Source organism: Cystoisospora suis, assembly GCF_002600585.1.
Source record: "Cystoisospora suis strain Wien I chromosome Unknown contig_2481, whole genome shotgun sequence".
Taxonomy (NCBI): Eukaryota; Apicomplexa; class Conoidasida; order Eucoccidiorida; family Sarcocystidae; genus Cystoisospora; species Cystoisospora suis.
The window spans coordinates 3,184-19,662 of NW_027155280.1; the positions used below are offsets into that span (position 1 = coordinate 3,184).

Genomic DNA, 16,479 nt, shown 5'->3' on the forward strand with positions numbered 1-16,479 from the left:
TCCGCTATCTATCTACGTCCCCTATAGTACCTATCTGTCTGTCTCTGTATCTTTGTTGTTCTTTCTCTGTGTTTTAGGCTAGATATTCAATTGCGCTGGGGCGATTTTGATAGTCACGATATCGAGCGTTACTGTCGAAGTAAATTTTTAGACTATACAACAGATAATATGTCGATCTATCCTTCTCCAACCGGAGTACTCATGGGAATCGATCTAGCCTATAACCTTCACTCCGGCTTTGGCAACTGGTTTCCTGGACTTAAACCTCTCATGCAAAGAGCTATGAATAAAATCATGAAAGTAAGAAAGATGCACGAACTACTTTTCCTCCTCCTCATCCTTATACCTGCTCTTCTTTTCTCATATGGAAAAGGATAGTTCTCTTTCTCACTTCCACACGATATATCCACCCTGTGTTCTGTCTCATCGTCTTCTCTAGTGATGGAGATCATCATAGCGGTCGTCGGAGGAGTCCCCTCTCCTGTACTTGTAGGCATCCGTGGTATACGGATGTAGATATATATATATACATGTATATGTCATGTAAATATATGTATATATATGTGTATATATCATTTTTTCACTGGGGTCTAGGCTTCCTTATCCTCGTCTTTACATTGTCCTTCATTTTGTTTGGTGATGACAAGGATAGTGATAATGCTCATATATGATGAATATGTCTAGAATCCTTTGTATGCGCCTATATATATATATATATAGGTAGACAGATCGATCTGTATTCTGTGCAGATACTGTATATCCTCTCTTCTGCACGGTATTTGGAGAATACTAAGAGTAATACTAATTATAGTAATAATACCTTCAGTATCGAATGATCAGTGCTGTCCTAGGGGAGGTCGTGTGAGGGTTGTGTACGGTCCTATAGACTGCGACACCTCTCTTTCTCTTTCATCTTTAGATTGGCGAGTGCAAGTGAAAAAGCTCTCAGTCGTCGTGGAACAGCTCCTGGGGGTCTTGTATGTATTTGCATCGGCCTAATCGATTGCATGGAAGAGCTGACTACCTCGTGTACATATTTCCACGTGCAAAAGGTTTTCTCTCTCGCCGCTATATATCCATGGTGTACATATAGCGAGAAAGTTTGTTATGTGTTACGACTGCGTCTCTATACTGCCTCCCCCCCTCTTTCTCTCTACTTCATGCATCCATGATTTTTGCCGATCTCTCAGTGTCTTGGCCTTCGCCATTCTGATCGTCTCTCCCGTGCCGCTTCTTCATGTGGTGTTTCTTTTGTTCCTCTTCTCTTCCTATGTGACAGTCTAATCCAGCCTTGTATGTTCTCCGAGAGCGCATACGTAAAGGTCTACAGCTCTATTCTTCGGAGCCGACTGAGCCATATCTCACCTCACAGAACTATGGCGAGCTCTTCAGCAATCAAACCATTTGGTTCGTCGATGATACGAATGTCTATCGTGTTACTATACACAAGACATTTGAAGGAAATTTAACGACGAAACCTGTTAATGGCGCTATCTTCATCTTCAATCCTCGAACAGGTGAGAAGAGGGAGTTGATCGGAGGTGGACTCAAACAAATGTATCGGTGTCTGTATTGCTCTGGTGTTAGCGGGCCATTCTCTTGCCTACAGCATTCAGACTGTCTCCATGTGTATGTGTATTTGTGTATGGATGTATAGGGATACGTGCGGATACATGTGTATATGCATATATGTAGATGCATACGTGATTCGGTAGGTACATATCATGTATGTGTATGTATGTATGTGGATACCTAGATGTATCATTTGGCGGTGTTTACACCGGGTCGTCTTGGCCGCTTCTTGTCTGTTTGGGTGGGGTTCTGAATGATGGTTTCTATTCTAAAAGAGGAACTTCTTTGTTTTCATACATTGTTCAAACAGCACGAGTTCAGCTCTGTGAAAGCACATGGTACTTCTTCACATCCTAGGGGAGAAGTAGGGAGGGAAAGAGAGAATTTAGACTGAAGGCCTCTTTTTTGGGAAAAGTGCCTATTCAAAGAATTTCTAAATATTGATGATAGACGGAGTGACGGAATGTTCACTGGATGATCCGCTCGCATCTTTGATTCGCAGGTCTTATCTACCTACACTCATACATACATCATCTCTTCTTCCTATCCTTCTCATCCCCCTTTGTTGTCCTTTCTCTCTGTCTTTCTCCTGTTTCTCCATTGGTGTTTTCTTGTTCAAAATGTTACTTTTCCATCTGTTTTCCCCTTTATTATCTTTTCTTGTCTGTTTCTTCAGGCCAGTTATTCTTGAAGATTATTCATACATCTGTGTGGGCAGGACAGAAGCGTTTAACTCAGTTAGCTAAGTGGAAGACGGCGGAAGAAGTAGCAGCTTTGATTCGTTCTCTTCCCGTAGAAGAACAGCCGAAGCAACTGATAGCGACAAGAAAGGGGATGCTAGATCCGTTAGAGGTTCATTTACTTGACTTTCCAAATATTGTGATTAAAGGAAGCGAATTGAACCTACCTTTCCAAGCCATTATGAAGGTGGAGAAGTTTGGCGATATGATTCTGAAAGCCACGCAGCCTGAGATGGTTTTGTTCAATATGTATGATGACTGGTTAAAGTCGATCTCTTCCTATACAGCATTCTCTAGGTTACTTCTTCTCCTAAGAGCGATGCATGTGAATACAGAACGTACGAAGGTGATACTGAAGCCTAACAAATCGACGGTGACTCAGCAGCATCATATCTGGCCGACCTTGACAGATGAAGAATGGATTCACGTCGAAGTGACGTTGAAAGACTTGATTTTAGCAGATTACGGAAAGAAGAATAATGTCAATGTGGCGTCTCTGACTCAATCCGAGATTCGTGATATTATTTTGGGTATGGAAATCTCTCCTCCATCCATTCAAAGACAGCAAATCGCTGAAATAGAGACACAGACGAAAGAAGTTAGTCAAGTCACAGCGACCACAACAAGATCTGTGAATGTGCATGGAGATGAAATGATTGTGGCGACCCAATCCCCTCATGAGCAACAGGTCTTCAGTAGTAAAACAGATTGGCGTGTACGAGCTATTAGCGCAGCTTCTCTTCATTTAAGAACACATCATATCTATGTGAATTCAGATGATATCAAAGAAACCGGTCATACCTATGTTCTACCAAAGAACCTTCTCAAGAAATTTATATGTGTATCAGATCTACGTACACAAATTGCTGCCTATCTCTATGGTGTATCTCCACCGGATAACCAACAAGTGAAAGAAATACGGGCTCTCGTCTTCGTTCCCCAAGTAGGAAGCCATCAAGGAGTGACTCTTCCACAGGCTTTACCGGATCATCCCTATCTGAATGATCTGGAACCCATTGGATGGATCCATACACAGCCCAATGAAACGCCACAGCTATCGCCAGGAGATGTCACGGCGCATGCAAAGATTCTCAATGAAAATAAAACTTGGGATGCCGCCTCAACAGTTATTGTCACTTGCTCTTTCACTCCTGGGTCATGCTCTCTTACCGCTTACAAGTTAACTCCGCAAGGATATCAATGGGGCAAAGCTAATAAGGTAAGAAAAGACTTCCATACATACACACACGCATCCATGTAGAGATATTCCTTGGCTGTTTATACATCTATCCATGTGAACGCATGCACAGATAGACTTGTTTTCGCTGACATCTATGTATTGGCTGATGTATATGTGCATATTCCTATATATATATCTATATCTCTAGGTATATATATATACGTTTGCTGTCTGGTTGTATTAGTAGTAGTAGTGATGGTGTGGGTTGTATTTAGAAGAGGTCAAAGGAGGGATGTACATGCACCGTGATGATGAGGTGTGATGAAGAATTTTATGTACTACTATTTCTCTTCAAGAAGAAAGGATAGACCTACCCATCTACTTACTTGTGGGTGTGCTGTTTTCCTGGTAATGTGTTGGGTGCACCGTCTACAGTCGCAGGCCTCGAAAGGATCAATCCTTAGACAAACAGACTTCCGCGTGCCTATTTCGAGGAAGCTCGGTTCTTTTCATATGTGTATTCTTCTGAGATGTAGAAATTGACAGACAGGCAAACAGACTATTCCATTATGGGTGAAAGAGACCTTTAGAGTTTCCATTGAAGTTGTTACTTCAAATGCCATCAGGCTGATAGACTTTAAGGGTGGTCTTTTCTCCGATAGAGGGGGAGCTTCTTTTACCACACTGTCCGAGAGAGCAAGATATGTATGTGGATGGTTGTTTCTGTGTTTGGCTCGTTCAAGCATTTCTTCCATGCAGGCGCCTATTCTTCTTGTCTCTTTGCGCCTCTCACAGTAATTTGACTTCATGTACTTTTATCTGTATCATCTTGAAGACCAAAGCTCTTTGCTGTGTTCGACTTCGTCTTCGAAGTGAACTTGTTTCTCTTCCGCTCCGTTCCTTGTCATCGAGAACGGCTTTCTCTTTTCATTCGAGTTGGCAGTTTCTGTCATTTTTTTTGAGACGTTTCTTCGCGTTCCTCCGTATACCTCTAGCACCGCTTGTTATACCTTCAACATGTCTTCTTTCTCTCAAAATACTAAGACATCTTCTGGGAGAAGAAGCTCACGTCGTCTCTTAGATCCAGTCTTGTTTCTTCTGAACTTATATCTCCATCTGTCTATCTATCTATGTATCTCTGTGAGTCCGTCCGCTTCGCCAGTCTCTTTCGAAGTGTGCAAAGAATCTCGCTTGCCCTTCTATTCCTTGCCCGAGCATGATAAGAGTCGTTCTTGTGTCTCTCTTCATCGTGAGCTCGTCGAAGCATAACAAGTGAACAGCATCATTTCCCGCCTTGCTCTTCACTTCTTTTCCCCGCTCTTTGTCTATCATCTGTTACGGCTTCCATCTTTCCTTAGTTGTTTCTCTTTATCATCGTTTTCTTCTTCGGGTGTATGTTGTGTTGTTCTTCGTCTGTAGGATACAGGGCCGTCGCCTTCAGGCTATCTCCCAACTCATTATGAGAAGGTTCAGATGTTGCTAAGTGACGTTTTCCTTGGTTTCTTCATGGTACCGGAGGGTGGTCTGTGGAACTACAACTTCATGGGAGTCAAGCATTCGCCTCATATGCGATACAGTCTTGTTCTAGATACACCTAAGGAATTCTATCATGAGCTACACAGGTGAGCTAACAGTATCTTCGGTTGCATGTCGTACATACATACATAGAGAGATGCTGTAAAGAGAGAAGAGGCTGGAAGTAGGATTTCCGGTCTATTACCGGTTTGTTTCTATGCGGTCATAAAGATCTTCAGTTGTTGGCCCGCTGATTGAGACATTTGTATAGGGGATGTGGGAAAGACGTCGCACGGGAGGTGAGACTAAAGTAGATAGATACTCATAGCTAGACTCAGAAGAAGCAGGCGGGGCTAGTCATGCATAGGATTAGATAAGATAGATCCCCATATGCGTTTTCATCTGCTGTAACTTCGTTTCTTCACAAGAGAGTACGCGGTAATATAGATAGAGAGGTAGGTAGATAGATAGATAGTGAGCAAGAATCCATCATATTTCGGTAGCGGTGTCCGTTTGTTGCCCACGTACTTGCAAGAGATCACGTTCACGTGTGTATGTCGTGTCCCTGATGGACTGCATGCATGGGAAGCATCTTCCGGTTGTCGTTCTTCTTTCTTCCACCATAGATCGCGGTTGAGCCTATGTGTACATACAGGCGAACATCATGTATAGACTGCTGGAACTGAGGAAGGCATAGTGTATTCGTAGAATGATTAGCTCTTTTGTTGGTTGTTGTATCCTTTCTCTCATTATTCTTTTCGTCATTCTCTATGTCTGCTTTATCAGGCCATCGCATTATCTTCAGTTCACCCAGATGGAAGCTGCACCCGAGAGTGTTGGCGCGGATCGGGAAGATCTCTTCGCTTAGCAGCTTCTGTGATACTACAGCACTGTACAGGAATCAGGATTTGTTTGAGGACAGATAAAGAACATATCAGTTTGTTTTTACTATAGAAAGAAGGCAACACACACTCGTAGTGAATGATGCTTTAGATCAATCATGAGAGATTCTTTCTGGCTGGTTTTGCTCCGTAGAAAAGACTCCGGCGGATAAGCGCAAGGAGTTCACACATACCTTTACTTTCTCTTGCTAGGTACACAGGACGGAGCGGCTTCATGTCTCCCAGCAGTTTCTGTATACCTCAGCTGTCGAGAGTGTATCTCGAGATCGAAGAAGACGGCTTTGGCGGTTCTCACTGCGAATTTCGCGCCGTGTAGGAGCCCTGGAGATGATCGCTTCAAGCATGTTTTTTGCGGTGGATATATCCGATGTTGATCAATACCTAGTGCTTTTTATTTGGTTCATGAGGCTTCGTTTGATCGGGAGATCACACGGTGGAGAGTGGGAGTAGAGGGAGGTCAAATGGAGGGATGACACTGTTTTCGTTGGTGCTGCCTTTGTCGTGTACACGTTGTGAGTAGTGGGGTGTATGCGTAGCGGTTGGGCTGGAAAAGAAGAAAGAAAGAGAGACGGCCGTTGCTGTACGCGGATGGCTGCGTGACCACCTCAGCTGATGACGTAGCGTCTCATTCATTCATCGATGGAGGTTGTGCCGGAGTGTTTGCAGGTGCTTTGATGTTACTGACATGATAGTTTCGTTTTCACTCTAGAGAGTTTTACTTAACGAGTGTATCTATGTAGACACCCTTGTTCATGAACGGGTGAGTGACGGTAACTGCCCTGCAGTCGGTCTGCATAGGGTGCGATGTAATGAACGTTTCGAATGCTTTCGGTGCGTCTGAGACAACAGTCCTTCTGGGTAGGCTGTTCTTTGATGGGTCTACTTGCTCTCCGGTTTTGAAGCAGAGTAGAAGTGTGCTTTGCTTGGGGGCCGGGCGTCAGTCGCGGGCAGGGGCCTGGCCAAACGTTTAGTACATTGGAGCTGTGTTTACAGTCGAAACGAAAAACTCTTGACTTTCCGTCTTAAGAGTGAGGGATACACATGATCATCCGTATGCGTGGTTTCGGCGTGGAGTCCACAAGATCGCATGCACTTCCAAGGCCGCCTTTGTGGCGTTCGGTGTGACAGGGTACCGGCTCTAGAGAAGCACAATCGGCGCGCAGTGCGGAAGCCCTCGTCGAGAGTAGTTTTTCAGATGGGCAGGACCGATCTAGCACCTTCACCTGTATGTGGGACGGTGTGTAAAAGCGGGCGTGTACACGGCTGAAAAGGCAGCCCGACATAAGGGGTGCTTTTCGGTCTTCCGCAACTAGAAATGTACACATGTAACACTGGATTCAGAATCTCGAAGGCTTGGAGACTCAGCGTTGTACCATGAGCGAGGCGTTCTAAGTTTGAACGGGGCATCCCCGATGCACTCTTTTTCTTCAGTCAGTTCGTACATTTTCCTCGGTAAATTCACCGGGGAGTCGCCTGAGAAGATCTAGTCGGCTTTCCTCAGCTTCGTGTGTCGAAGCAAACTAGACCGGAGCAGGACCGCAGCTCGTTTTCGGCTCGTTTTCACGTCACTTGTCCTAGAATGGCTGTGCGAGCAAACTTGTCCGAATTCCTTCCCTGATTTACCCCTGGTCAGTGGACGAGCATTCTGAAAGTGATAAGAAGATTTCTGAAAAAGTTGTTTTGTTGATAGACGGACACTCAGGATGCCGAGACGGCAGCGTTTCAGAATACGCCGGAAATGTTCGTTAGAGACATCGCTATCCGAGTCGCCATCCGTAGTGACCGCGGACGGTAAAGGTTCCAAGGGCTCTTATGCCACATATCAGAGTACGCTCTGCACTCTCAGATTTCCTCTTTGATCCGGTAAGCCGTGACAAAGCAGAATGCCATGCCGCCTTCGCAGAGGGTCCTTCCACATCGTCTTTCTGTCCAGCACGTGGCTTAAGAAACTAGATCTTCGTCTGGGTGCGGGTGTTCTGCTTTTCACGACAGCTCGGGGGTACGGCGGCATTTGCTCGGTTTAACCTTACCTGGAAGCACGCAGGAGTTATTCCATTGGAGGCAGAATCGGCCCAGTAAGGCCGGGTGGGCACCTCACAACACTGACAGCAGCCCGCTGCAAGCAGCATTGTGGACTATTCGCTAGATAATTTACTACGAAACCTGTTGCAGTCCAAGCGGACTACCGCAGCACGAGGATGGACGCCGGAGGAGTAGCCGGTGTGCTCTCACGCTCTCTCAATCACGAGATCAACCCCGGGGCGGACGTACGCCGGGAGCAGCGGTGATGAGTTTCGACCTGTTTTTCATTGGAGCCCTTCGTGAGTGTCCTTCGTCCAGTATTCTGGAACTTCCTCCAGCTGCTTCGCCGTAGCCATTCAAATAAAGCCTCTGGAAGAGAGATCGCTTCGACACGAAGGCGGGCAAATGACGCACATAGCATTTCTCAAAGACCCCGTCGGTACCTACAGGGTTGATCAGCCTCCCGAGAAGCAATTAGAACTCCGAAGTTCGTGTGTGCCACTTCGAATCAACGTGGCTGGCGAAACGCCATTTTCAAAACAGGCGAACAGCGCCAAGGTGAAAGCAGCTTCTAATCTGGGTAGCAACAGCAAGGTGTCCCAGAAAGACGTGAACTAGCTCTTTCACTTCGTTGAAGCAGATCTGAAAAACGGCGGCGTCTTCGCGTCTGCGCTGACGAGCAAGACTAGCACCAGATGAATGAAGCCTCCCGCAGAATCTCCGGAGTCCTTGCCACATAAGATAAAAAGCCCTGCGTTGAAGTCAGAGGTGCCACGAACAGGCAGCGAGTCCAATCACATTGGGGCCACCGTCCTCTAGCAGCAAATCCGTATCTTGGCCAAAGCAATAGGCCCGGGATGACAGACACTATTACTCCAAGGACTACAATGCGCCTGGCTACGGAATGCGGGTACACAGCCTGCCATGTAGGCGTACGCACCTATCTCCTCAAGTATGCATGCAATGTATACAAACAAGAAAATCGAGTCAGGCTGAATCATTTCCACTCCGCGGGGTGCCGTGTCGAGGGTGCGTTAAGAGGTCAGCGGAAGCCATTGCCAACAAAGGGTTTGGGACAAACTCAGTGACTCACGAAGAAACAATCGGACCCTACTCAAATCGCTCGCTAGTTATACGCCTTTGTACATCCATGACATGTGCATGCGGCCACAAACAAAAACAGAGGGAGGGCATCTTTTCTTTGGTTTTCAAGAGTATAAGAATGAGGAGAAGAGACTTGACAAAAACTCTAAGCCTTTTTTTGCTGATGCTTGCTTGAGGCAAAAAAGCATTGAAAGAAAAAAACACGACGTTTCTACATTCGTTTTTTCTTGGCATTCAGAGCGGGCCTGCCTGTTTGCATGCCCTTCACTCTTTTGGGTTTGTTTTTCCATTGGTCAGAAAGGAAGAAAAAAGTGCCACGCGTGAAACTCAGGACAATCTTGTTGTAAAAATCTGGCAGGAGCCTTTCTTTCTATTATTGTCAAATAGAAAGGCGAACCAAAGAGCTCGTACTCTACTGCACACAAGGCGCGAGGGTAAATATAAGCACCTATGGAACACTCACACGCGCCGCGGCGGCGAGGCCCTCTTGAAACCAACCGTCGATTCATCCATTACCGTAACCTGCCATCTACATAACTGAAATGAAGTGAAGATTCTTTCATGTAAAAGCGGTAGAGAAGACAGATGGGATAGAGCCTTTGATTAGCATGAGGTTGGTCGAGGTGTTTGCCACGGTCCAGCAGGTTGATTAAAACCTTTATGACCTTGCTGATGTCGAGGCTGCTGTAAAAAGTGTACACTATTCACTATCTCTCTGTTATTCTTCTGTAAGAAAGGAAACTCCAAGAGAGCTTCAGCTGTTGGGCGTAAAGACGCTTTCTTGTTTAAGCACGCCGATAAAAACGACCTGAGCATGGAAGAGAGAACATGACAACACCCATAGTCCCACTGTATATACATCGAAAGAATAACACGGCTTCTACGTACTCTTTCTCATCTCCTGATAAACAAGCTCTACAGGTGGGTGAATGATAGATAGACAAGAGATAGGAAAGTATGCAGTTTTGCTGCTTGATCAAGCATCGGATCTATGCACGCGGGAGGACATACATACCAAGAAGCTGTTCAATCAGTGCTAGGGTCTTCAAGACGAAGTGCATTCTAATGCCCTCCTTGCGCGTGCGCGCTGAGGACTTACTTTTTTGTATCCATCCCAATACGCTTCTCAATTTTTCTCTTTCCCTAGTAGCCTGCCCGACCTACTTGGTAGTCTTCTCCTCGAATAACTGTATCCATGCATATATATATACATATATGTATGCACGTACATACGTCTGAATATGTATATATATCTTCATGGTCATATACAGAGCCGAATAGTTGAGAAGAGGGTGATGTTGATTGGGATTTACCTGAAGTCATTGCTCATAGATCTTAGCTTCTGATTGATTCCTTCATTGGTAGCTGCCGCTTCCTCAACGCCTTCACTCCAGTGTTTATTACGAACGTTATGCATGACTGTCTCTTCACTTAAATGACACTATAGACAGGAGAGAAATGAGCACAGACAACATTGGCAACAAGAAGAATGTCGTGAGGGCCATGAAGATTCTGAATCCAGACATGGGGATACCACACCAACATCGTAAGCGACTAGTCGCCCATCCCTCTAATTAGCGAGCTAGCAGGGAAGCACGGGCCTAAGTGCTACACAGCCTATCAGAAAAAGCATGCATGAGGTCACTCTAGGAAGAGTAAAGTCCTGCATGCATCCCTTCCTTCGTTTCAGAAGAAGAAGAGCCGTAAGAGTTTTGTCTTGAAGCCTAGAGGAACAAACACCAAATGTTCTTGATGATTGAAGAATGGATCTACATAGATAGATAGGTACATACTGAATGCTCTTCTAATCAACCCACCTCCTGTCATCATATGCATCGGACCACGAACCACAAGGTGATGGAACAGCGTGTTCTTCTATTCGAACGTAAAGATCAGCAACTACCCTATGGCAGATTCTATATTGGTGGCGATTCTAAAGGGCATCTGTGCATATGCAGATGTATACATATCTCTCTCTATATAACTACACGTATACAGACAGAGATACATGTCTCTTGAAGAATACTCCGGATGTGTCAGGACTGCCATATGTGTTCGAGTTACCTAGTTCCTTAGTTGAGTACTTATCACATGCATTACTTCCTGCGAGAGACGAGTGTTTGTTTTGGTTTGTAAACAACGAAAACTCTCCCCTGCTTTCTCTTCTGTCTCTTAAAGACACGCTACGTAAGAACAACTCCTTCGTGAAGGTAACAAGAGACATGCAGGCAAAGTCAACCGCTAAACACAACAAGAGTAACCGTTATATATCATTCATCACGTCTATCTCATCCCTCCCCCACCATCCCTTGCACCACCACTTTCCATGATATCTATTTGCCGGGGGTCTTAAAAAAGCCGCTAAGCACCTCTCATGAGAAACAACATACCATAGCCCTCCGTTCTTTGACTTTTTCTCCCACTCGTGACAACCAGAAGATCGATAAGAACAATCTTATGAACAAACAGCATATCATACTCACCCCTCCCTTTTCTTCACTTTTCTTTTTCTTTACCTGAGACCCAAAGGGAGGAAACTTGAAGTAAAGCTCAAATCCTAAGATGCCGATTGTCCAGATATCACTCTTCTCATCGAAACTACAGACATGCTCGCCTTGTGATTCTAGAGTGGCTGCTAGGAGTTGTTGTCGAGTAGCAGGATCAGCTGTAGCTGCCGCGGCCCTTGCAGCTCTCATCGCGGCGCCTCTCAGACGAAAGGTACATTGCTCAGGAGAAAAGTAGTCTGGAAAACAAGCAAGCACCACGCGCCAAAAATACTCATCAGGTCGGGCTCAAGGCAATATGCCTACGTACCTATGCTCCCTTGTATCACACACACAGAGCTCATAAGGCTCAACTAAACGTATAGCACCCAAGCATCCTTGGGACTGAGTGGGGATGCGCAGAGGTGTTCGATTGAGGAGCAAAAGCTTCATAAAGTCATTCTCTCTCGCAGAAGAAATGTTGCACCTTGTGTGATGAAGAAGTGATCTATGTAAAAAAGGGGAGGGGGGGTTGAGTCAGATGACGAGTGAGAGGGCAGTGGATACGTCAGTCCATTAGGGAAGGAGAAAAAAAAGATATGACGAGGTTCCTCTTTGTGTGAAGGAGGAATCTTTATCAGTACCTCGAGAGCTAGTCACGGATAGCGAGGAGGATTCAGACAGATAAGGAAAGTCAAAAAGTGTCTTTTCGATCTATAGACAGAACAACATGCATGCACTTGTGTGTCTTTTCAACGTTGACTTCAAAGTAATAGAGTGGACATACCCCCTGTTTATATGAAGGTTCTCTATACACTCATCCAGAATTCTTGTCTACACGGCTATAGGGGAATACGTAGAGGAATTCCGATCTTGAGGTATATCTGAACTGAGATAGTTCAGTGTGTGTGACTACTTCATACATCATCGTACCGTGAGACGTCTTCACAGAAATCCACTAAAACGTTTGTTGCAACTCTGTCCGCCTGTGTAAGCCCCTCTTCCGACAAAGAGATTCGTTTAACATCTGCAGCTAGCAGGAAGAGCTCGGTGTGACACTAAGAAAAGAGGGAAGACCTGGTAGGTATTTGTTGTAAGTCTACGTCTCAAGTGTATACATGTATACATACCTGTATAGTCCCTCCACCCTCACGAAGGCAAGCTTGTCAAACAACCACCCGTGCTCTCGACAGGATATTCAGGAATGTGCGCTCCTACTAGCTATCATGATAAAACAAGGCAGTCTTATAGAACAAGACGTACACAAGAGACCAAGCCAGCGCTCGAATCAAGAGAGTGAATATGCTGTGTGCGCTCCCCTGTTCGTAGTCTACCTCTATATCCATTGAGAAAAGAAGGAATGAAGGAACTGGGGGTCTACAGTGTGTAGAATGCATGTAGTTTCTTTCTTTCTCATCTTACCGCAAGTGCCTCTATGGATCGAAACTCCACGTTTCCTATGTTCACCCCCGATATGAGCTGAAAGTCCAAAGTCAGCAAGCTTCAGCTGATCTTTGTGATTTACAAGGACGTTCTCCTATATGAGAAAAGCAAAGAAACAAACCACCATCATGAGAAAGAGAAGATTGCCTACAGAAATGCCCTCATCAGGACTCCAGATGCGCGCTTCGCTTGACCACATGTGGGGGGAGAGGCACCCTTGGTGGGCCTTCTTCGACATTCTCCAGTTTTGAAGGTACAGAAGAAATACACTAAAGGGAGAAAAGAAGAAGCGAAACAGCACACCCAAAAGTATCGGTCAGGGGAGACCAGTGCATGAGCGGACAAGGCGGACATGTGCACACATAGAGAGACAGACAGATCAGAGTCAGATAGATTTGAAATGGACTGAAGATAGGTAGGTAGATAGATAGATAGATCAAAGATACCTAGATAGATCAAAGTTGCATAGACAGATCAAAAATGGATAGATAGGTCAAAGATACATATATAGATAGATTACAAATAGGAAGATACATAGATGCGTAGACTAAAGACATAGAAAAATTAGAGATAGATAGCGGTCTGCTTATCTTGCCGAGTGTGGCAAAATGGTAGTTGGCTGGCTCACTGGCTTGATATCTAAATGCGCGATGCGTTTGTCATGGCACGTCCGAATTGCCCATGTAATTTGAAACAGATGCCTGTACTCCAACACAGACAGACGAAAGAAATGAGATAGTCAGCGACAGGTCCACCCTCGACCCGAAGAGCTAATTTGAAGGCATTAAAATATGGCGCTTCAGGAGCTTTTAAGTCGTTAGAGAAAGGCAAGACTTTCTTGCCATCATACGTATAACAAAACACCAATCCGGTCACCTATAGCTAAGTATGATGTACGCATGAAGTACCATGGGTAGATAGGTATATCAGAAGATGCAAGCATGTAGATGTAAGGTCTTCGCTACTGCTACTCGTTCCCCTACGGACACATACACGAAAAAGTATAGACATACAGCAGCATGACTCCTTCACACAGTAAAAAGGAGATGAATAGATAGAAGAAAAAGAAAACAGCAACAGAAGGTGGAGATGAAGAAGACAGAGCCAATCATAACCACTGACAAGAAGTATCTATGACACCCCAAACATCAGCTAGACCCCCTGTCGAATGCAATGACATACACACGAGACAGGCTGCGACACTACGAGTAACTCTAAGCAGTCCTGAAGGGGCAGTAAACCGTTCGTAGCTACAACATGTTGCTACTGCTGATTTACTCTCTCCGCGTTTCTATTGGTGACCTTCGGTTTCTTTCCAGCGAAAAGAAAGCAGCGAAGTACTCCTTTCACAACCCCCTGATTCCTACACTGAAGAGACACGGAGACAATTCCACTCTCCACGGCATTCGCTCTTAAGAGAAGAAAAGCTTATCTGCTATCGCTTAAGCTTCAGTGAATATATAGGGTGGTCGAGTCCAGATCTAGTGTCTGAACCTGCTGGAGTACAAGAACGAAGTGCATTCACTGGCAGGGAGTCCCGAGTGGGGGATTCTCTTGTAAGCAGTGAAGATTCAAAGAAGAAGCAAAGCCTCACTTAGCGACAGTTCTTTCATCAAAACCACACGTGGTTTTGTCGAGAAGAGCAAACAAGTCGCCTTTGAGGCAGTACTCCATGACGAGGAAGATGGCACTACTTGTCTGGAACCACGTGTACATACAGCAGATGTGAGGATGCTTGAGGTGGGCCTGTAGCTCTACCTCTTTCTTCAACAAGGCCTCATTCCCGCCGCGAACCAGATGAGCCTTCGTAATGCATTTAAGAACGCAGACGAAACCACTTCTTCTTTCCCGCGCAACAAATACACACCCATGAGCTCCATCTCCCAGAAACCCTCCAAAGTCAAAGTCCCTCAAGCTAAACCGATATGCATGTAGAGGACAAACTAAAGACAAATCAGCTTTAGCTGCGCAGAAGCTCTCCCGGGTTGTCTCGTTGTTCCCTGTCCATCTCTCACAGTTTTCTTTATTCCAGTTCCCCGTCTTCCAGTCGCTGACTCCCTTTGCACATGCAGTCGCCGAATTCGATACTCCTGCACTCGAAGATACCACCAAGGTCTCCTTCCTTGCTGCACAAGGGTCTCTCCCCTCCCCAATATCTGCACGATTGGCCAGCCACAGCTGGTCCTTGCCACTGCCGGGACAGCGGAGCTGCTCCTGTGTCTTATCCCGGCTGCTTGTGGATGTACACGCGGAGCTTTCCGCATTGGGGTATACGCTGCCCCAAGGATTTGAGGCATTCACACCCTCTCTGACTGCGGGGCCACGGGGCCTGGTCTGGTACGGACAACTTTGGCTTTCTGTCGGGACATTGTTGTCTGGGATGGCACCCGCGACAACTTGAGACATGACCGCGGCAGACGTGCTTAACAGGAGTGCAGACGAGCACGCAATCACTTTTCTGGATTCCCCTCCACCGGGACCGTCGAACTCAGTTTGGTTTGCCAGCATGCTGACAGCTGTGGTCGGTTGTAGAGGCCAGAGGCGCTATAGAAGCCCTAAAACAACATAATCACTACAAGGCCAAAGCGCTGCCGGGGCAGTAGCCCGGTGACGTGGCTACTGATGGCCGAACATTCAAAGTCGAGGTAGCACGAGAATCCCCCACTGCCACATTCCAATCAAGAGGGGGGGGCTGCAAGTGGTTTAGAGGAGCAAGCTGTCGCCGGAGCCCTGAACCAGACTGAAGGAGACAAAGAGCACCGCAAGAAGTACCACAGTGGTTTTTAACGGGTAGTTGAGACGGCGCATTTGTCGACCTTGGGAAATCTAGTCGACTTTTAAACAACCCGTTCGCACCCGAGAGCAATGGGAGGACACATGTGCCGTTCAGCGGTCAGTGGAGGGTAAACTGACGGCGTACGTCCCGTTAATGGAAAGCATGGATTTACTGACTCGTCGGATGCCACATGTGAAGGCAGACGCATGGGACAAGAGAAATGGGAAAAAGTGTTCCTAGCCGTGGGATCACAAGACAACCGCTTTAAGCCCCCCGGAGAAAAGGAGGGCAATGCTATGCAGAGGTTCAGCAGTTCTGCAGACTCTCCACGGTTGACAAAGGATTGACATAACAGCACCAATCTCGAGAGTTGAGAAGGCGACCTGCTGACAGATCTACGTCCAGGTTCGGATTTGTGTATGACGTCCTTGAGTCAGACTGTTGAAGAAGCTTGAACGATCGGTGGGTGGTGGTGCATCCACAAGGCACGGCTGAGGGGGGTGAGACAGGGTTTTCGCTCTCCGCATGCATATCCCATGAATGCCGACAACAGAAGCCACAATCTTTGCCAAAGAAGTTGAAGGAGAAATTGAGCCAGTTGTGGCATCCAGGCCATTCCTTATGCCGGACAGTCTTGATCTGGCAAAGACCGCAAATACAGTTTCTGGAAGTTGCACACTTTCTTGGATCTACGGCCGCCGACTAGCTGGGGCCTGTCGTGCTGCCAGCCGATTGCTGACCG

At 46.1% G+C, this 16,479-nt stretch overlaps 2 protein-coding genes across 2 annotated transcripts in view; one reads left to right on the plus strand and one right to left on the minus strand.

Moving 5' to 3' along the window:
• The window catches only part of CSUI_005151 (pre-mrna-processing-splicing factor 8), an 8,362-nt gene extending 2,444 nt beyond the window's left edge, over window positions 1-5,918 (plus strand). The window contains exons 4-8 of the mRNA XM_068065330.1: window positions 78-300; window positions 1,280-1,517; window positions 2,249-3,531; window positions 4,912-5,114; window positions 5,794-5,918. Of these exons, the coding sequence (XP_067922688.1) occupies window positions 78-300; window positions 1,280-1,517; window positions 2,249-3,531; window positions 4,912-5,114; window positions 5,794-5,875 (2,029 nt within the window). The 3' untranslated portion in view covers window positions 5,876-5,918. The remainder of the gene's footprint in view (window positions 1-77; window positions 301-1,279; window positions 1,518-2,248; window positions 3,532-4,911; window positions 5,115-5,793) is intronic.
• A 3,350-nt stretch (window positions 5,919-9,268) lies between these two features.
• Window positions 9,269-16,166, minus strand: CSUI_005152 (pek kinase). Its single transcript, XM_068065331.1, has 6 exons — window positions 14,556-16,166; window positions 13,590-13,662; window positions 12,941-13,055; window positions 11,552-11,778; window positions 10,349-10,476; window positions 9,269-9,843 (listed from the first exon to the last, which is right to left on the minus strand). Exons 1-6 carry the CDS (start codon window positions 15,467-15,469, stop codon window positions 9,639-9,641), a joined length of 1,662 nt encoding a protein of 553 aa, XP_067922689.1. The 5' UTR covers window positions 15,470-16,166; the 3' UTR covers window positions 9,269-9,638.
• Between the last annotated feature and the right edge of the window lie 313 nt (window positions 16,167-16,479).

What these genes read in the sequence shown, in the direction of transcription:
- CSUI_005152 (XM_068065331.1), bottom strand. Translation starts at nt 15,469, where the DNA reads ATGCTGGCAAACCAAACTGAGTTCGACGGTCCCGGTGGAGGGGAATCC. An exon ending in CGCATTTAGATATCAAGCCA is followed by an intron (nt 13,056 to 13,589) that starts GTGAGCCAGCCA and finishes TTTCTCATATAG; the next exon opens with GAGAACGTCCTTGTAAATCA. An exon ending in TTCCTCCCTTTGGGTCTCAG is followed by an intron (nt 10,477 to 11,551) that starts GTAAAGAAAAAG and finishes TCCTGTCTATAG; the next exon opens with TGTCATTTAAGTGAAGAGAC.